This window comes from Carcharhinus amblyrhynchos, unplaced genomic scaffold (genome assembly GCF_965287045.1).
Source record: "Carcharhinus amblyrhynchos unplaced genomic scaffold, sCarAmb.v2.hapA scaffold_39, whole genome shotgun sequence".
Taxonomy (NCBI): Eukaryota; Metazoa; Chordata; class Chondrichthyes; order Carcharhiniformes; family Carcharhinidae; genus Carcharhinus; species Carcharhinus amblyrhynchos.
In genome coordinates, this window is record NW_027649780.1 from 4365031 (window position 1) to 4386325 (window position 21295).

The 21295-nt window shown below is 45.3% G+C and overlaps 4 protein-coding genes across 4 annotated transcripts in view; 2 read left to right on the forward strand and 2 right to left on the reverse strand.

Moving 5' to 3' along the window:
• Positions 1-21295, reverse strand: part of LOC145363622 (uncharacterized) — a 115526-nt gene that overhangs the window by 76960 nt on the left and 17271 nt on the right. The gene's annotated exons all lie outside the window — the stretch shown is intronic.
• Positions 1-21295, forward strand: part of LOC145363530 (uncharacterized) — a 97967-nt gene that overhangs the window by 12315 nt on the left and 64357 nt on the right. The window contains 4 exon segments of the mRNA XM_080218719.1: positions 1172-1802; positions 10353-10476; positions 13488-13807; positions 15934-16152. Of these exon segments, the coding sequence (XP_080074845.1) occupies positions 1172-1802; positions 10353-10476; positions 13488-13807; positions 15934-16152 (1294 nt within the window).
• Positions 9378-21295, reverse strand: part of LOC145335559 (uncharacterized) — a 29209-nt gene continuing 17291 nt past the window's right edge. Inside the window, exon 3 of the mRNA XM_080181365.1 lies at positions 9378-10752. Within this exon, the coding sequence (XP_080037491.1) occupies positions 9735-10752 (1018 nt within the window). The 3' untranslated portion in view covers positions 9378-9734. The remainder of the gene's footprint in view (positions 10753-21295) is intronic.
• LOC145363721 (uncharacterized) lies at positions 16079-20850 on the forward strand. Its single transcript, XM_080218960.1, has 3 exons — positions 16079-16152; positions 17168-17250; positions 19964-20850. The coding sequence occupies exon 3, from the start codon at positions 20042-20044 to the stop codon at positions 20750-20752; it is 711 nt and encodes a 236-aa protein (XP_080075086.1). The 5' UTR covers positions 16079-16152; positions 17168-17250; positions 19964-20041; the 3' UTR covers positions 20753-20850.

The following is a 21295-nucleotide window of genomic DNA, read 5'->3' on the forward strand; positions in this document are numbered from 1 at the left end:
ATCTCTATGGTGCATCTATAAAAGTTGGCAAGAGCCGTAGTGTACATGCTGAATTTCCTTAGCCTCCTGAGAAAGTTGAGGCTTTCTTAACTATAGTGACAGCATGGAGGGACCAGAACAGGTTGTTAGTGATCTGGACACCTAAAATCCTGAAACTCTTGACCATTTCCGGCTCTTCAGTCCCCAGTGTCCTGTCTCCAATTGCAAACAAGATTAGCTAAAACTAAGTGCAAATGCCTTTTGAAGGGTCTCCATTTGCTAACTTCAGACAGTCATCAGGCCATGAGATGGAGTGGGTGATTAGGGAGTGGAGTGTGTAGCAGGGATTGCGGACAATGGCTTTTGTCTCAAATTCCATTCATTTATTTATTTAGTAGTGTCACAAGTTGGCTTACATTAACACTGCAATAAAGTTACTGTGAAAATCCCTGAGTTGCCTCAGTCTGGCACCTGTTCGGTTACACTGAGGATGAACTTAGCATGGCCAATGCCGAACCAGCATGTCTTTAGGACTGTAGGAGGAATCTTGAGGGCCCAGAGGAAACCCATGCAGACATGGGGAGAACATGCAGAGTCCACACAGACAGTGATCCAGGCCAGGAAGTGAACCCGGGTCCCTGGCGCTGTGAGGCAGCAATGCTAACCACCATGCCACCCGCAGAGAAAAATTACACTTTTCCAGTACTGACCATTAGACAAATCAGGACAATGTGCGACTAGAAGAGAACCTGGAGGTATGGTGTTCATGTACACTTGCTACCCTGGTCCTTCCAAGTGCATGAGGTTAAGGGTACGAGAGGCTCTATCAAGTCCTGGTTTAGTTACATAGATTTAAATTTACTCTCCTCTTCCCCTCCCTCTATTGTTTTCCCTCTCTTCCTACGGAGGCCAGAGTCTTGTGGGGATCCAGAATGGTTGGCAGGTTCCCTTCACTGAAGGATGTGAGTGAACCAGTTGAGTTTTTGTGACATTCCAGCAGTTTTCATGGTCACTTTTTCCCAGTGCTGGCCCCACAAATTGCTACATTCATTCAGCTCAATTTCACAAACCGCCTTTGTATTTTTGTGATTTCTCTCACACAACCCCATTTTTGTGCAGGGATATTTGAGGAATATCACAAGGAAGCCCGAAGATCTCATCAGGACCTGACAGAGGTGACTGATTTATCCTAACCGCAACATCATAGCATTTTGAACATGGAAGGGAAAAGCAGCTTTCATAGTGGGGAGAGGTCGTACACATGTTCTGTGTGCGGACGTAGCTTCAGCCAATCGTCCAGCCTGTCAAGACACAAGCGCTCTCACACCGGGGAGCAACCCTACCAGTGTGGAGTGTGCGGGAAGAGGTGCAATTATCCGTTCGAGTTGGAAACTCATCGACGCAGTCACACCGGGGAGAGGCCGTTCACCTGCTCCATGTGTGGGAAGGAATTTGCTAACTTACCCAACCTGCTGCAACACCAGCGCAGTCACTCTGATGAGAGACCTTTCAAATGTCCAGACTGTGAGAAACGCTATAAAAGCTCTGGTGAGCTGATGACACATCAGCGCGTTCACACCGACGAGAGACCGTTCCGGTGCTCTGACTGCGGGACTGGGTTCAAGCGATCCTCTCAACTCACTGTACACCAGCGCATACACACCGGAGAGAGACCATTCACCTGCGCAGTGTGTGAGAAGGGATTCACTCGATCGTCCTGTCTGGTGAGACACCAGCGAGTTCACACTCGGGAGAGGCCGTTCACCTGCAGTGATTGTGGAGTGAGATTTACTTTTTCCTCCAACCTGCTGAGACACCAGCGAGTTCACGAATAATAACAGAAATTGGATGCTGCTCATTGTTGTATCCAGGACTGAACCGTGTTCACTGGGGCTTGTTTCTACTGATAATAAACTCCAACCTTTATATTCTGGTAAAAGCCAAATAAACCTCAGAAACTTCAAGATGTTTTATGCTGTCAGCTTAGCCTAAATTTTGTACTTTGAATTTTGGCACAGGCAATCATAAGATGTTTCACTCTGGGTTTGATTCGAACGACCCACTGGGGAAGTTTTATCAAACAAAGTTTATTTAACACATGGAAAGAAAATTAGCAATTACTTTTTACCAATTACAAGCAAGAAAAAACAACCATGTATTCCAACCGAACAAACACACAGGTTTGTTGGTCTCTGGAATTCTCTTCCCCAGAACACAGTGGTGGCTGGGTTATTAAATATTTTTAAGGCTGAATTAGATAGATTCTTTACAAATCTTTTCTTACTCCAGTTTATTTCAGTTCTGAAACCTTCAGCTACAAGTCCCACCTCCCACAAACCTGACGCTGAATTTTATTTCTCACTGCTCTGCTTAACCTCACGATATAATCGCTGTTGTCTGTGCTGAATGAATGAATTTCAGTAACAAATGAAAAAGAACAAAAAGCAGTACACAGTACAGGTTTCGCACAGAAAATAAGTATTCTCATGTGTTGCTGGATCTTGCAACTTTCCAAAACCCTCTGTGGTTTACTCCTTTGAGTGGTGAGTTGAAAACGCTAAGGCCTTCCGAACCTGGTACTTTCAGCACACTTCAAAAGATGGGGCACTTCTTGCCTCAGTTACTAGCTAGCCAGCCACCAAGAGCTAAATTTCTCATACCAGGGAGAGAGATGGAAACACACTGCTTTTCAGTCTGGATTCCAAATAGCTTTTAACTAGCCAAACTGGAAGTAACAATGGATTTTTCCCTATGAAGGAACCACCTGACCTTGACCTGTCAAATCAGTCGCAAACCAGACATTTCAAAAGGGTTGTAAACTCAGGACACTGCATTAGGCCCAAACTAAAAATAAATACAAAGGCCCGTTATATGCCTTTTAGCAGCAATAAAAGAACAAACAGATCGGTGCCTGCTTATAACTGCAGCTTTAACATGCTTAAGATACATTTCTTAAAGACACAGTTGTGTCACAGCAGGATTGTTGGTGCAGGCTTGATGGGACGAATAGCCTCCCTCTGCACCGTAGGGATTCAGTTCTATGAAACGACATCCGATGTGATTGTGACAAAGGCATCTCAATCTCTGCAGCTTTTTAACCACATGATCATTTTACCATTTCTCTCAGTTGGTCTCTGGAATTCTCTTTCTCCAGAACACTGTGGTGGCAGGGTTGTTAAATATTTTTAAGCCTGAATTAGATAGATACTTTACAAACCTTTCCTTACTCCAGTTTATTTCAATTCTAAAACCTCCAGCTGCAAGTCCCACCTCCCGCAAACCTGACGCTGAATTTTCTTTCTCACTGCCCTGCTTAACCTCACGATATAATCGCTGTTGTCCGTGCTGAATGAATGAATTTCAGTAACAAATGAAAAAGAACAAAAAGCAGTACACAGTACAGGCCCTTTGGCCCACCAAGTCTGCGCTGACACATGGCACCACAGTGGCTGCCTCACAGCGCCAGGGACCCAGGTTTGAGTTCTTGCTTGGTTCATGGTCTGCGTGGAGTTTGCACATTCTCCCTGTGTCGGCGTGGATTTCCTCCGAGTACTCTGGGTTTCCTCCCACAGTCTGAAAGATGTGCTGGTTAGGTGCATTGGCTGTGCTAAATTTTCCCTCGCTGTACCCAAACAGGCACTGGAGTGTGGTGACTCGTGGATTTTCACAGTAACTTCATTGCAGTGCTAATGTCAGCCTACTTGTGACATATAATAAACGAACTTAAAAAAACTTTTGCCTCTATGTGGTCCGTACCCCTCGATTCCCTGCCTTTACATGCATCTGTCAAAATGCCTCTTAAATGTAACTCTTCTATCTGCTTTTACCACCTCCTCTGGCACCTCATTTCAGGAGGAAGTCTCACAACACCAGGTTAAAGTCCAACAGATTTATTTAGTAGTAAACACCACCAGCTTTCAGGGTTTGCCCCTTCGTCAGGTGAGTGGGAGTTCTGATCACAAACAGGGCATATAAAGGCACACACTCAGTTTACAGAATACTGCTTTAGCTGTAAAGACTCGCCAGCATCTCCACATCATGACCTCATTTCAGACACAACCATCCTCTGTATAAAAAAATCTGCCTCTCACATCTTTTAACTTTCCCCCTTTTACTGTAAATCTATGTTCCTTAGTAATTGACATTTCTACCCTGGGAAAAAGACTCCAACCATCCACTTTATTCATGCCTCTCACAATTTTTCTATCAGGTCGCCCCTCAGCCTTTGATGTTCAAGCGAAAACAAAGCAAGTTTGTCTAACCTCATAGCTAATACCCAGCACACCAGACAACATCCTTGTGAACCTTTTCTGTACCCTCTCCAAAGCCTCCACAACCTTCTGCTAGTGTTGTGACGAGAACCGCACGCAATATTTCAAATGTGGACTAACTCAAGTTCTCAACAACTGCAATATGATGTGCCAATTTTTATACTCTACGCTCCAGCCGATGAAGGCTGGATTGGTTTAGGTTAGAGGGTCATTGTTTTTTAACCGGTCGGCGCAACATCATGGGCCAAAGGGCCTGTTCTGCGCTGTAATGTTCTATGTTCTACATGTCCTCAGACCACTTTATCCACTTGTGTTGCCACTTTCAGGATACTGTGGAACTGTTCTATGATTCTATGTATGCCCAGATCCCTCTGTATGTAACTTGTAATTCACACTGAAAGGTTTACTTTCACTCAGCAGTTATAACATTGCATTTTTCTCAGCACAGGCAACTATGGGATTTTCACAGTAACCACTGATTAGTGTATTCTATTAGCGTAAGCTTACTTGTGACACTAATAAATAAACTTTAAAAACTTCTGTTGTTGATGAATGGAGAACATCATGTTCACTATAGGAAGTGTAGGGAGAAAGTCAAAAAGGAAATCAAAGAGAGGGCATAAAAGAAGGTTAACAACTAAAGGTAAAGAAAATCCAATGATGTTTTACCAAGATGAGTTATGGTAAAAGATTAGTACAGGAAAAAGTGGGACCTATCAGACTTGAAGAAGGGAACTTGTGCGTAGATTTACAGGCTGTGGGAAGGGTAGATAAATACTTTGTCTCCATGTTTACAAAGGAAAGGGATGATGCAGATGTGGTAGTCCAGGAGGAACACTGTGGGAAAGTAGCTCCCTGAGCCACATGAGTAGATAAGGTGGTAGAGAAGACATATGGCATGCTTGCCTTTATCGGTTAGGGCACTGAGAAGAGTCAGGATGTCATGTTGCACCTTTATAAAATTTTGGTTAGGCTGCACTTGGAGTATTGCGTTCAATTCTGATTGCCACATTACAGGAAGGATGTGGAGGCTTTGAAGAGGATGCAGGTTTACCAGAATGCTGCCTGGATTAAAATTATAGAATCCTACAGTGTAGAAGGAGGCCATTCAGCCCATTGAGTCTGTACCGACCACAATCGCACCCAGGCCTTATCCCCGTGACCATGCATTTATCCTCTTGACACTGATGGGCAACTTAATATGGCCAATCCACCTAACCTGCACATCTTTAGACTGTGGGGGGAAACCGGAGCACTCAGAGGAAACCCATGCAGACACAGGCAGAATGTGCAAACTCCACACAGCGAGCTAAGCTGGGAATCAAATCCAGGTCCCTGGCACTGTGAGGCAGAAGTGTGAACGACTGTGCTGCCCAGGTATGAGCTACAAGAAGGGGCTGGACAAACTAGGGTTGTTTTCTCTGGAGACTGAGGGGAAATTTCATAGATGTCTATAAAATTGTGAGAGGAATAGATAGGGTGACAGTCGGAATGTTTTTCCAGAGTTGAAATGTTGAATACTAAGGTGCACTTAAGGTGAAGGGAGAAAGTTCAAAGGAGATCTGAGCAGCAAGTTTTTTACACAAAGTTGTAGGTGTGAGCAACAGGTAAAGATGCTGTTAACACATATATCTGTACACCATAGAAAAATAGCCTAAAGTTAGGTAGACTGGATATAGTCAGGAACATTGATAACCCACATTATGGAAACAACTGTGATTTTAGTCACAAACATAGGGCATAAAATTTGCTGCTGCTAACAGAGCAATAGTCAGGGACAATAAAGAGATGCCTGTGGTGTAGGAATAACACCAGATGTGTGGTGTGCAGTGAAGCATACACCACATCCTGAAGGAATGTACGAGGTCCAGGTTGTAAAAGCAAATGGTATACAAGATGTGTTGTTTCTACAATTGAGCATAAAAGGGGAAAAAGGTCACTGAGATAGTCGGGACAGCAGTGATTAAATTGGCAAAAGATTGATTACCGCCGATCTGAACTGGACATGTAACAGTGTTAGCTAAGATGGATGAGTTTACTAATGCACTCTTGTGATAACAGGAGACATGGTTAGATGGGGAGTAGAGGGGATGGAAACTTAGGGCACCTTAAGCCAATAGGGGAATGACAACACATAGATGGGACAGGGACCACCAATTAGGGGAGAACAACACATTGCAAAGCCATTACAATGCTTGTAAAAAAAAGTATAAAAATGTGCTGCAAATTGATGTAAGGTGTGCCTATTTTTTTGGACACCTGGTCTTGCAAGAACGTTAAATAAAATATCTTGCTCCTTCAGAACTTGACTTGACTAAATTGTTTGACTGTGAGCTGCGTTTCTCACATAGGTGTCTGGAATGCATTGCCACTGGTGGTGGTGGAGAAAGGTACAATAGGGGCATTGAAGGGCTTTTAGTTAAGCACACAAATATGCAAGGAATAGGAGGATACGGATCAAGGGCAGGCAGAAGGGATTAGTTTAATTTAAAGTTTATTTATTGTTCTCACAAATGCATTTCATTAACACTTCAATGAAGTCTGAAAATCCCCTGGCCACCATACTCCGGCACCTGTTCAGGTACACAGAGGATTTAGCACAACCAAGGCACCTAAGCTGCACGTCTTTCAGACTGTGTGAGGAGACTGGAGCACCTGCAGGAAACCCATGCAGACATGGGGAGAACATGCAGACTCCACACAGACAATGGCCCAAGCTGGGTCCCTGGCGCTGTGAGGCAGCAGCGCTAACCACTGTGCTACCATGCCCTGCCCTTTTGACTTCCTGTTTGGCACAACATCATGGGCTGAAATGCCTGTTCCTGTGCTGTACTATTCTATAATCATAAAAAGGGTTGGAAAATTGAATATTCGCCAGGATCAGATGGACTGTTCCCCTGGCTAGCGAAGGAGGTCGGGAACGAGATAGCAGAAGCTCCAAGGATGATTTTCAAATCCTCACTAGCTTCAGGCAAATGTATCAAAGACTGCAAACAAGGCTAAGAAGGATGTGGAGGGAGAGATTACCTTTGTCACATTCACAAGGTCATCAGTGGAGCCATGAAAGGTGGGTGAGTTCCGAAATGAATATTTCTCATCAGAAAGACATGGAAGCTAGGGAACCTGTGGAAGTAAATAGTCAAGCATTGAAAAGTGGCCATATTACAGAAGAGGAGGGGCCGGAGGTCTTATAATGCGCAAGTTTGATAAATCCCTGGGACCTGATCAAGCGTGTCCCAGGACATTGTGGGAAGGTTGACAAAAAACTGCAGGATCCCTAGCAGAGATACTTGTATCAGCAACACCACACATGAGATGCTGGAAGACTGGAGGGAGGCAAATGTTGTACTGTTATTTAAGAAATGTGGCAGGGAAAAGCCAGGGACTGGTGAGCCTAACGTCAGTGGTGGGTAAGTTGTTGGATGGGATTCTGAGAGACAAGATTTACATGCACTGAGAAAGGCAAGGACTGATTAGGGATAGTCCGCATGGCTTTGTGCATGGGAAATTGTACCTTACAAATTTGATAAAAGTTTTTGGAGGTGACCAAGAAAATACCTTAGGGCAGTGCGGTAGAGGTTGTCTACTTGGACTTTAGCAAGGCCTTTGACAAGGTACTGCATGTAGACTGGTCAGTAAGGCGAGGTCACATTGAATCCAAGGAGAACTAGCCAACTGGATACAAAATTGGCTTGCGTGTAGGTGACGGAGGGCAGTGGTAGATGATTGTTTTTCAGACTGGAGGCCTGTGACCAGTGGTGTGCGGCACGGATCAGTGTTGGGCTCACTGTTGTTTATTATTTATATAAATGATTTAGATGAGAGCATAGGAGGCATGGTTAGTAAGTTTGTGGATGACACCAAAATTGGTATAGTGGACAGTGAAGGAGGTTATCTAAGACTACAACGGGATCTTGATCAACTGGACCAAAGAATGGCAGATGAAGTTTAATTCAGGTAAATCAAAGTGTTGCATTTCGGTAAGACAAACCAGGATTTACACAGTTAATGGCAGGGCCCGGGGAGTTTTTTGAACAGACACACCTTGGGGTGCAGACACATAGTTCCTTGACAGTATCACCACAGGGAGACAGGGTGCTGAAGAGGGTATTTGGTACATTTCATCGGTCAGAGCATTGAATAAAGGAGTTGGGACATTATTTTACATGTGTACAAAACATTGGTAACGTCACATTTGGTGTAATGTGTTCACTTCTGGTTGTCCTGCTGTAGGAAGGATGCTATTAAACTGGAGAGGGTGCAAAAAAGATTTACAAGTATGTTACCAGGACTGGAAAACTTTAATTATGAAGAGACGCTGGATAGGCTGGGACTTTTTTCCCTACAGCGTAGGAGGATAAGGGGTAACCTTATAGAATTTTATAAAATTATGAGGGGCATAGCTAAGGTGAATAGTCAAGGTCTTTTCCCCAGTGTAGGGGAGTCCAAAAATAGAGGGCACAGGTTTAAGATGAGAGGAGAAAGATTTAAAAGGGACCTGACAGGCAACATTTTCCACACCGAGGGTGGTGCTTGTATGGAATAAGCTGCCAGAGGAAGTGGTAGGGGCGGCTGGTCCAATTACAACATTGAAAAGACAATGGGACAGGTACATGGATGGGAAAGACTTAGAGGGATAGGGGCCAAACACAGGCAAATAGAACTAGTTCAATGTCAGAAACCTGGTCGGCATGGATGAGTTGGGCCGAAGGGCCTGTTTACGTGCTGTATATCTCTTATGGTTCTTTGGGACATAATTTGCCGTTTTGGTAAGAGCTGTTTTGATATTATGGCAAGGACAGCAATTCCTGCGGAGGGATTCATACATGGAGTTTTGGAAAAGATGAGTCTGGATTTTGGAGGAGACAAGGCATTAGCGAGGAAAGGGAGGTTAGAGGTGGAGGTGGGGATTTGCAAGGACACTGGGGTCAAGGATGGTCCAGAAGGATGTGAGAAAAGCAGCAGAGACGTCTAATTGGGTTGCCTCAGTCTTTGTGACAACAGTTCTTCGCACTTGTTGGAGGTGAGGATGGAGAAGACAGTGGGGAGAAGAGCACTTCAAAAGGAACTGACTCATGTTCGAGACATTACAAAGACCGGAAAGTGTTTAACATCAAGTTGATTTATTTGATCCTTTCTCCACAACATCAAGTCCGATGAATGGGCTGGAGCTTAGTATGAATTTGTTGGTGTGCAGTGGGATGACATGCTTGCCTGAACCCGGTTCTGCAGTGAGGGCACTTGAACGATCTCTCGTCAGTGTGGACGAGTTGATGGCGTATCAGTTCCCTGTAACTTTTATCGCACTTCCCATAGCCCGAGCATTTAAAAGGTTCCTCCTTGGTGTGAACTTGCTGTTGTGACAGCGGATCAGATGGCTGAGTAAATCCCTTCTCACACTCGGGGCATCAGCAGAAGAACAGCCAAATAATGAACATGCTCAGTCCTGGGGATGTGATTATCAGTAAAATCTAATCATCGTAGTTACTTGTGAACTCGCTGGTGTCTCAACAGGGCGGATGACTGAGTGAAACTCTTACTGCACACAGAGCAGGTGAATGGCCTCTCCCCAGTGTGAACTCGCTGGTGTGTCAGCAGGTGGGGTGAAGTAATGAATCCCTTCCCACACTCAGAGCAGACGAATGGCCTCTCCCCTGTGTGGACTCGCTGGTGCGTCTGCAGGTGAGATGAATTAATGAAGCCCTTTCCACACTGGGAGCAGGTGAACGGCCTCTCCCCAGTGTGAACCCACTGGTGTGTCAGCAAGTTGGATGCACTGATGAAGCCCTTCCCACACTCGAAGCAGGTGTATGCCCTCTCGCCAGTGTGAATCCGTTGGTGCGCAGTGAGATGACATGCTTGCCTGAACCCGGCCCCGCAGTCGGAGCACCGGAACGGTCTCTCGTCAGTGTGGACACGTTGATGGCGTATCAGTTCCCTGGAACTTTTGTAGCACTTCCCACAGTCTGAGCACTTGAAGGGTTTCTCCTCGGTGTGAACTCGCTGGTGTGACAGCAGATCAGACGACTGAGTGAAACCCTTCCCGCACTCGGAGCAGGTGAACGGCCTCTCCCCGGTGTGTGTGCGCCGGTGTGTCAGCAGGTGGGACGACCGAGTGAATCCCTTCCCGCACTCGGAGCAGGCGAACGGCTTCTCGCTGGTGTGGACTTGCTGGTGTACAGTGAGATGACATGCTTGCCTGAATCCAGCCCCACAATGCAAGCAGGTAAATGGCCTCAGGTCAACGTGAACACGTTGGTGGGTCAACAGGTTCCCAGAACTTTTAAAGCATTTCCCGCAGTCTGGGCATTTAAAGGGTCTCTCGTCAGTGTGAACCTGCTGGTGTTTCAGCAGGGTGCTTGACTGAGTGAATCCCTTCCCGCACTGGGAGCAGGTGAATGGCCTCTCTCCGGTGTGATTGCGATGATGGGTTTCCAGCTCTGATGGGTAATTAAATCCCTTCCCACAATCACTGCATTTCCACGGCTTCTCCCCAGTATGACTGCTTTTATGTTCTGAAAGGTCAGACGATCGGCTGAAGCTTTGTCCGTACACAGAGCAAAGGATGCTTTTTCCTTCCATGTCTAAAATTCGAAAATGTGCAGGTTACAATAAATTAGGTGACTGTCAAACACTGGTGAGGTTTGGTTCGAATTTCATGACTGCAAATCTTCCCTCCTACTATCCTGCGAAATTAATTTAAGAAAGAAATAAGGGAGTGAGAAAGTAACCATAAAAACACAAAGGCAGATTACAAACCTTGTACACTTATGACAGTAAGGCCAAATCCCCCTCCAACTTGATTCTCAAGTTTGCTAATGACACCACCGTAGCAGGTCAGATGTCAAACAATGATGAGACAGGGTGCAGGAATAGGACAGAGAATCTGGTGAACTGGTGCGATAACAATAATTTCTCCCTCAATGTCAACAAAATGAAGGAGATAGTCATTGACTTCAGAAAGCATAGTGGAGAACATGTCCCTCTACATCAATGGGGCAAAGTTGAAATGGGTGAGAGCTTCAGGTTTTTAGGTGTCCAGATCACCAATCTGTCCTGATTCCCCCCCATGCCGAGATTATAGTTAAGAAAGCCCACCAACGCCTCTACTTTCTCAGAAGACAAAGGAAATTTGGCATATCCATTACAACTCTCACCAACTTTTACAGAAAGCATTATTTCTGGTTGTATCACAGCTTGGTTTGGCTCTTGCTCTGCCCAAAACTGTATGAAACTACAAAAGGTTGTGAATAAAGCCCAGTCCATCATACAAACCAGCCTCCTATCCATTGACTGTCTACATTTCCCACTGCCTCAAAAAAGCAGCCAGCGTAATTAAGGACGCCACGCACTCTGGACACGCTCTCTTCCACCTTCTTCCACTGGGAACGAGATACAAAAGTCTGAGGTCACGTACCAACTGACTCAAGAACAACTTCTTCCCTTCTGCCATCAGATTTTTGAATGTGTCCACGTCACACTAAGTTGATCTTTCTCTACACCCTAGCTATGACTGTAATACTACATTCTGCACGGTCTTCTTTCCTACTCTATGAATGGTAAGGTTTGTCTCTGGCATGCAAGAAATAATACTTTTCACTGCATACGAATACATGAGACAATAATAAATCAAATCAAAATTGATCTGATTGAATCAACTCAATTTAAAATTCCCAGTTCTGTTTCTCTCTCCACAGATGCTGCCAGACCTGCTGAGTTAATCCAGCATTTTCTGCTTTTGTTTAAAATTTTCATCATTCTTTTCTAAGTGTAAAGTTTGCTTTAAAGTTTATTTATTTCTGTCATAAGTCGGCTTACATTAACACTGCAATGAAGTTACTGTGAAAATCTCCTAATCGCCACATTTTGGCAACTGTTCGGGTACACTGATGGAGAATTTAGTATGGCCAATGCAACTAACCAGCACGTCTTTGGGACTGTAGGAGGAAGACACTGCAGACGCTTGGGGGGTTGCAGGGGGGAGCAGAGAGAGAGAGAGAGAGGGTGGCTGGTGGTGGTAGAACATGCAGACTCTGCACAGATAGTGACCCCGGGTCCCTGGCGCTGTGAGGTAGCATTGCTAACTACTGTGCCACCATGCTGCCCTATGAAAATCATATGGACTCGAAACATTAACTGTGTTTCTCTTCACAGATGCTGTCAGACCTGCTGAGTTAAAGCAGAATTTTCTGTTTTTATTTAAAATATTTATTTAAAATATTGCCCTTCCCTATTTCCAATCACATTGATCTTTGAAACGTTTTCCACAGACATGCTAATATTCAGATTCTGATGGATCCAATGACTCTGTCAGCTTTTGATCTGATGTTTAGTTTGAGTGTCCTGCCTTCAAGTTCTGCTAATCTAATGTTCTGTCCAAAAAAAAAGTAATCACTGTCCAGGAATGAAAATTAAGAGACAAACATGGTTTAAATCCATAGAGCTACTTTCAAGAGGCGCCAGAGCGAGGTGACTTTTTGCGAGCTGTCCCCAGTATACCCGCTTTTTCTTTTAATCATTCATGGAACATGGGCATCTCTGGCTCACCAGCATTTATTGCCCATCTTTAGTTGTCCTCGAACTGCCCTTCACTACTAGGCCATTTCAGAGGGCAGTTGGGAGTCAATCACATTGCTGTGGCTCTGGAGTCACTTGCAGACAAGGTAAAGACGGCAGATTTCCTTCCCTCAAGGACATTAGTGAACCAGGTGGGTTTTTCTGACAATTGGCTACGGTTTCATGGTCATCAGTAGATTCTTAATTCCAGATATATTTTTAATGAATTCAACTTCCACCGGCTGCCATGGTGGGATTTGAAACCTGGGTCCTCAGAACATTAGCTGAGTTTCTGGATTTAATAGTCTGGTGATAATACCACTATTGCTTCCCGTTTCACTCTCGTTCTATGCTTTTAAAACTTAGCTCTAACTCTCTTAAACTCTCAAACGATGCTCTGCACCCTAGCGGCAACATTACATTCCACATCCTCACCTTCTCCCCTATGTGCTCTGTGAACAGTATGCTTTGTCTGTTTAATGCGCGAGAAACAGTACTTTTCACTGTGACAATAATAAATACAATCAAAAAAGAAGTGAATCCTCCCCTTCTAACACCCTGTGAAAGGAGTTTCCAAAATCTATCATTGTCAATCCAGGAGAGAACAGCACAACATTCTCACCGCGCGTGCGCACATAGTCCTGGACGGATGTCCATTGTTGCACCTTGTCCTGGATGAAGATGGAGGCCGCGCGTGCGCATTGGTGCACCTGGTCCGAGCTGCCGATGGAGGCCGCGCATGCGCCTCCACTCCCCTTTCCCCCTATAAAGATGGCGGCCTAGCGGCGGAGACGGGTGCCCGTCATTACCTCCCAGCCCGACGCAGCAACAGGACCGGGAGACTCTCGCTCGGGGCTGAACGCCTCCACTGCACGTTTCAAGTCTTCCCACCCACTCCGCCCCCGCTCCATTACCCACCGCAAACCGGCCGTTTCACCTCCTCCGCGGAGCCCTCAGCACCGCCTCCCAGCAGCTGGCTGCGCCAATACCGCGCATGCTCAGTAAGAGACCGCAATGCGCATGTCCAATTCACTACTGGCTACTCAATCGTAGAATTCGTACAGTGCAGAAAGAAGCCATTCGGCCCGTCATGGGATTGTTATCGGTGCAGGTTGGATGGGCCAAATGACCTTCTTCTGTACCGTAGATTCGATGATCCTATTAAGACTGCACCAACCACAATCCCACCCAGGCCCTATCCCCTTAACCCCACGTATTTACCCTGCTATTCCCCCGACACTATGTGGCAATTTACCATGGTCAGTCAACTTAACCTGCACATCTTTAGACTGTGTTGGGGGGGGGGAAACTGGAGCACCTGGAGGAAACCCATACAGACACGAGGAGAGCGTGCAAGCTCCACACAGACAGTCACCTGAAGCTGGAATCAAATCCTAGTCCCTGGCGCTGTGAGTCAGCAGTGCTCACCACTGTGCCAGCGCCAGTAACTGCTCCCATCAGGATAGAGCACGTGTTGTACTATAACAAATGCTGGATAGTTTCCTGATTCCATTGCAAATGAACCCAATCATATCAAATTATAAAATAAATAGATGTAGCAGCCAAAGAATACAGTCCTTCAACCATAGTTCTATTATTGTGAGACTATTAATCTAGAAGCTCAGGAATACGTAGAGCAAACACTCCAAATAGAACAATGTCTTTGGTGCAAAACTGAAAGCGTCCAAGTGGTGGATGTAAACCATGGGCTCAGAAAGTAGAGAAGGGGAAAAGCTGCCAATATCTGAAGAATAACTGTGGACCAGGAAAAAAGAAATCAAGGGTATTTCTGAGATGAGGTTACTGAATTAGAATGCAGTGAAACCCACACTTGAACTGGAGTGTCCACATTGAAAAGCATAATCACAAAATATTTAAATAAAAATTCTCAATTGAACCTCGCACTTTCTCTTATAACCTCCCTAGAAAGTGTTGTCTACTTATTGGGCTCTTCAAATTTCCTTTCCCTCCTAAGGCCAAATCAAAGTGTCACAAGTATTCATAGTGCCCTTGCTATCCTCTGAGGTATGACCTTCATTGGGCTCTTCCACCAAGCTCCAGCTAAACAAACCTCACCATCCATCTCTTTAACACCTCACAATTGTGGACACTTTCAGCTTCAAATCCAAAGACCATCTGGAAAAAGTCCAACTTCCTGGAATTCCCACTAATGCTTCACCCTGAATCACACATCTCTATGGTAACAGAGGTTAGTTCAGATGTCCAATAGATAACAACATTAAATAACCTTTTTACCTGCAAAACCAAATTAACCTCCTGATCCTGAGATCTATATAAATCATTAATCTCTTTATTATATGCAGGACAATAGCTCACACACTCCAATTCAGTTTCCTAGCTAGAACACCCCACCTGCTCTTTGATATCTTACTCTCTCTCTTATACTGGCCCTATCAGAGTGGGTGTAGGCTTAATGGGCTGAATGGCCTCCTGTTGCACTGCAGGAATTCGATGATTCGTCTGCTGACAGGAGTGCGCATACGCACTGCTGCCCATTGTTAAAAAAGTTAAAATTATTTCTGCTTTGATTGTCACCTCTAAATCCAGTTCCGCAGGTATATGGCTGATTCTTAGTTTCCCTCTGAAATGGCTGAACAAGGCATTTATTTTATTTATTATTCACAAATAAGGCTTACATTAACACTGCAATAAAGTTACTGTTCCCCTAGTCACCGCTTTCCGGCGCCTGTTCGGGTCAATGCACCTAAGCAGCCCGACTTTCAGGCTGTGGGAGGAAACCGGAGTACCCGGAGGAAACCCATGCCAACATGTGGAGAATGTGGCCCAAAAGCTGGGAATCGAACCCAGCTCCCTGACGTTGTTATGCAGCAGTGCTAACCACTGTGCCACCCATTTAGTTCATTGGCAATTAGTTTTGGGCAGGTGCTGGACTTGACAGCGATACCCACATCCCATGTAAAAGTATGAAAATTGAGAAATTAACGTTGTATTCTGAAAATGCTGGAAAATCTCTGCAGATCTGACAGCATCTGTCGGGAGAGAGAATAAGAGCCAACGTCCCATTCAGGTTGACCTTCGTCAAGTCCTCGCTTCGCAGGCGGTCTACGCAGGCGCAATTGGGTAATGCTATAGGTTGCATTGTTAGCTCGGACAGCCGCATGCGCAGTGTCAGCTCCGACAGCGCATGCGCAGTCTGGGTTCGGCGGCCGCGGCTATGGCAGCCCGCATGCGCATTGTGCAGCTGGGGCAACGGCATGCGCAGTGTCAGCTCCGACAGCCGCATGCGCAGTGTCAGCTCCGACAGCCGCAGGGAGGGCATGATTTGATTCTTGCTTATTATAGAGAAACGACCGTTATTAAAAAGGTAATGGAGGCGCCAGGATGGGTGGGGAGACTTCATGAACACCCAGTGGAGGACTCAAAACCCAAATAAGACCCGATCGGTCCCGCGTTCGCTCCGATCGAAACAAATAATTTTAACTTTTTGAACAATGGGCAGCAGTGCGCATGCGCGCTCCTGTCAGCTGGCGGATCAGAGAATTCCTGCAGTGCAACTGGAGGCCATTCAGCCCATTGAGCCTGCACCCACTCTGACAGAGCAACTTACCCAGGCCCTATCCCCATAACCACACACGTTTACCATGGCTAATCCATCAAACCTACACATCTTTGGACACTAAGGGGGAGTTTAGCACGGCCAATCCACCTAACCTGCACATCTTTGGACACTAAGGGGCAATTTAGCATGGCCAATCCGCCTGCCCTATACATCTTTAGACTCTAAGGGGCAATTTGGCATAGCCAATCCATCTAACCTGCACATCTTTGGACACTAAGGGGCAATTTAGCATAGCCAATCCACCTAACCTGCACATCTTTTTACACTAAGGGGCAATTTAACATGGTCAATCCACCTAACCTGCACATCTTTGAACACTAAGGAGCAAATTAGCATGGCCAATCCACCTAACACGCACATCTTTTACCACAAAGGGCAATTTAGCATAGCCAATCCATCTAACCTATACATCTTTGGACACTAAGGGGCAATTTAGCATAGCCAATCCACCTAACCTGCACATCTTTGGACTGTGGGAGGAAGTCCATGCATACATTGGAAGAATGTGCAAACTCCACGCGCCGGAATTGAACCTGGGTCTCTGGTACTATGAGGCAGCAGTGCTAACTACTCTGCCACCCATAGGAGAGAATGTTGTGAATTTCTATCCTGGAATGACAGTGATGTATTTTGGAAACGCCTTTTACAGGGAGTTAGAAGGAGAAGATTTGTACATGCAAAACCGAAACCAAGAGAAATGTTTGCCTCTTCTGAATTTTTATTCTTGGACTGATAGTGGGAACTTTTGTTTTCTCCACAGGACATTGCAGGAGCCGAATTTGAAGGTGGAAATTTCAAAACAAAAATTAGATCAAAATCTAACAGAGTCATCAGAACCTAAATGTAAGTATGTCTGTGGGAAAAAGATTCAAACAAATACTCAAGTCTCGGGGTAATAAAAGAATGGATGAGAGCTTCAGAAATGTGAGACAGGAGCAAGTCTGGTGATGTGAATGAGATGGAAGCTCATTGTAGGAGATGGCAGGGACATGCATTCAGAAACTCAGCTGGTGGTTCGAAAGAAGTTATCCCGATTCAGAATGTTAACTCTGTTTCCTCCTCCACAGACAATGCCACACCTGCTGAGTTTATCCAACATTTTCTGTTTTTATTTCAGATTTCTAGGAGCATTTTGCTTTTATTTTAGTGCAATATTTGTCCATGGTTCTGGTTCAGCCTCAGACAGTTGTCAGGGAGAGTGATGGAGTCAATGTCTAGGATGCAGAGCGTAGACTGCAGAAAATGATTTCAGTCTGCTAATATTGGAATAAAGGGTGTTAGCGTGGATAGAGGACTGGTTGTCAAATAGGAGGCAGAGAGTGGGGGTCAATGGGTGCTATTCGGATTGGCGGTTGGTGACTAGTGGAGTGCCCCAGGGGTCAGTGCTGGGGCCTCAGCTATTTACCATTTATATAGATGATCTGGAGGAGGGAACCGAGTGTATGGTGTCGAAATTTGCTGATGACACCAAGATTGGTGGAACGGCAAATTGCGCGGAGGGTGTGGAGAGTCTGCAGAAGGATCTAGATAAGCTGGGCGAATGGGCCAGGAACTGGTAAATGGAATTTAATGTTGGCAAGTGCGAGGTGGTCCACTTTGGTAGGAATAATGGTAGGAAGGATTATTACTTATGTGGAGAAAAACTGCAGCAGGCGACAGTGCAGAGGGACCTCGGGGTCCTTGTGCATGAGTCGCAAAAACCCAGCTTGCAGGTACAGCAGGTGGTCAGGAAGGCGAATGGGATGCTGGCCTTCATAGCGAGGGGGATTGAATATAAAAGTAGGGAGGTCTTGCTGCGGCTGTATAGGGCATTGGTGAGACTGCAGCTGGAGTACTGTGTGCAGTTTTGGGCGCCGTACTTACGCAAGGATATTTTGGCCTTGGAGGGAGTGCAGAGGAGGTTTACTAGGCTGCTGCCGGAGTTGAGGGGGTTGAGCTATGAGGAGAGGATGAATAAACTAGGCTTGTACTCGTTAGAGTTTAGAAGAATGAGGGGAGATCTCATTGAGACGTATAAGATGATGAATGGGATGGATAGGATAGAGGTTGAGAGGCTCTTCCCGCTCAGTAAGGACAGTAGGACTAGGGGGCACAGCGTCAAGATAAAGGGGGGGGCGGTTTAGAACGGAGTTGAGGAGGAACTTCTTCACTCAAAGGGTGGTGAATCTCTGGAATTCTCTGCCCGTTGAGGTGGTGGAGGCTGCCTCGCTAAATATTTTTAAGACGCGGGTTGATGGGTTCTTGATAAGAGAGGGGATTAAGGGTTATGGGGAGAGGGCAGGAATGTGGAACTGAGCCACGACAGATCAGCCATGATCTTATTGAATGGCGGGGCAGGCTCGAAGGGCCAGATGGCCTACTCCTGCTCCTATTTCTTATGTTCTTATGAACATCCAATACTGAATGTCAGATAGATCAGGACAAGGTGTTAGTTGGATGGAAACTTGGAGGGGATGTTGTTCACGTACACATGCCATCCTGGTCCTTCAAGGTGGTAGAGGTTGAGGATCTGGGAGATTCTGTCAAGTTTTGCCTAAGTTTTAGTTATACACAATCACCATTCTGCTGCCAGCTCTTTTTCTCTCTCTCTCCTCCAATAGAAGCTAGTGTCTTGTATAGGCATAGATGTGATGGAAGTGTACAAATAATATGTATGTATATTGTGTGTTATGCTTCAGAAGAATGTTTTAAAGTTCAGCTTTTTTTCTAGATGGCATGTCTGGAAGATGGCATGTCTGGAAGTAATACAGCCCAGATGATGCAGAGCAGAATAATTACTCATTGCAAGTGTTTATGTTAAGTAGAATTAATTGAATTTTCACTGACGTTCCTATGGGATGTCAGAGTAGGTTGATTGACAGGGTCATGTGATAGTGTGGTTTATGAGCAGAGAGAAACAGGCTAAAGCAAGGAAAGGAGTTAGCTATTCTGGTTGAAGTCAGGAGAAATCTTGCAAGCTTTTGGAAGCTCTCTCTCTCTGAAAACTCCAAAACTGCCTACACTCATTATAGCAAGTATATTTGTTATTGCTAACTATATTTTAAGCAGGTTTTAAATCTGTAAGAAGAATGTTGCTTATTTGGAACTGAAATAGTGATGTTAAAAATTAGAGTGGTTTCTATTCATGTTTAAAGCTTGTTCAACTGTTAAGAGTTACGCTGCTTTGTTTTGTTAGAGTTATACTAAAACTGTGTTATGCATAAAGCTTGTTTTTGATTTTCAAGAAGATCCCTAATTTATCAGTAGAATTGCTCCTGGAGCGAAGCATCCTTTCCTCATATTAATGCCAAAATTGAAAAATTCTTGGGGTGTAGTCTGGCTTCATAATGCACTTGGGGCTCTCGTCCAGACTCCTAACACAGGCCAGTTGGCAGGTTCCCTATCGTGAAGGACATTGGTGAACCGGTTGGGTTTTTAACCATAATTTGGCAGTTTTCATGGTCATATTTTCTCATTGTTGGTCCCACAAATTACCAGATTCTTTCAGCTCAATTTCACAACCTGCCTTTGTGTTTTTGTGGTTTCTCTTTTACTCCCTTGTTCACTTTTCTAACAGGAGACTGAAACCAAACATCACATCTAGATTTGACAGTTGCCCAATTTATTGTAACCTGAATATGATCGAAATTTGAAGATGGAAGGACAAAGCGCTGTTCACACGGTGGAGAAACTATGGAAATGTGGAGACTGTGGGAAGGGATTTATTTACCCATCTGCGTTGGAAAAACATCGACGCGTTCACACTGGAGAGAGGCCGTTCATCTGCTCAATGTGCGGAAAGGGATTCACTGATTCATCTACCCTGCTGACACATCAGCAAATTCACACTGATAAGATGTCATTTAAATGTCCCGACTGTGGGAAGTGCTTCAAAAGTTCCAGAAATCTAATGCTCCATCAACGCGTTCACACTGACGAGAGACCGTTCCGGTGCCCTCACTGCGGGACTGGGTTCAGGCGATCATCACAACTCACTGTGCACCGGCGAATTCACACTGGGGAGAGGCCGTTCGCCTGCTCTGAGTGTGGGAAGGGGTTCACTCAGTCATCCGATCTGCTGAGACACCAGCGAGTTCACACCGGGGAGAGACCGTTCAAATGCCCAGACTGCATGAAGTGCTATAAAACTTCTGAGGAACTAATGCGCCATCAACGTGTTCACACTGATGAGCGGCCCTTTCAGTGCTCTCACTGTGGGACTGGATTCAGGCAATCTTCTGAGCTCACTGTACACCAGAGAATTCACACTGGGGAGAGGCCGTTCACCTGCTCCAGTTGTGGAAAGAGATTCACTCAGTCATTCAACCTGCTGAGACACCAACAAGTTCACAAGCAACTACAGTGATTGGGTTAATCACAGTCAGGACTGAACCATATTCATTGGGGTCTGTTTCTCCTGATGTTAGTAAACTCCAGCTCAGTTATAGGGGTTAATATTTTGCATGAAGCTAAATAAATGAGCTTTATGTTAAACAGTGTGTTGACTATATTTATTATTCTAGCACGTAAGTTCCTTTTTGAAGTGTTTTTCCCCATCCCGTCTCCTCCATCCTCACCTCCAACAACAAATGTGAGGAGTTCCTTTGTCACTAAGATTGAAACAATCTGATCAGCTGCCTCTGCCGATTCCCTCCCTTCCATTAGGGATCTGGGCGTGCAGTTCCCTAGAAGTTGCAACACATTTGGCCAAGGCATGCTGGCCTTCATCGGCTGGAGCATTGAGTACAAGAGTTGGCAAATCATGTTGCAGCTATACAAAACCTTGGTTCGGTCGCATTTGGAGTATTGTGTGCAGTTCTGGTCGCCACACTACCAGAAGGACGTGGGAGCTCTGGAAAGAAGGTTCACCAGGATGTTGCCTGGTGAGGAGAGGTTGGATGAACTAGGA

Bases quoted from the DNA above. Each gene is read 5' to 3' on its own strand.
- LOC145363721 (XM_080218960.1), top strand. From the start codon at position 20,042: ATGGAAGGACAAAGCGCTGTTCACACGGTGGAGAAACTATGGAAATGT.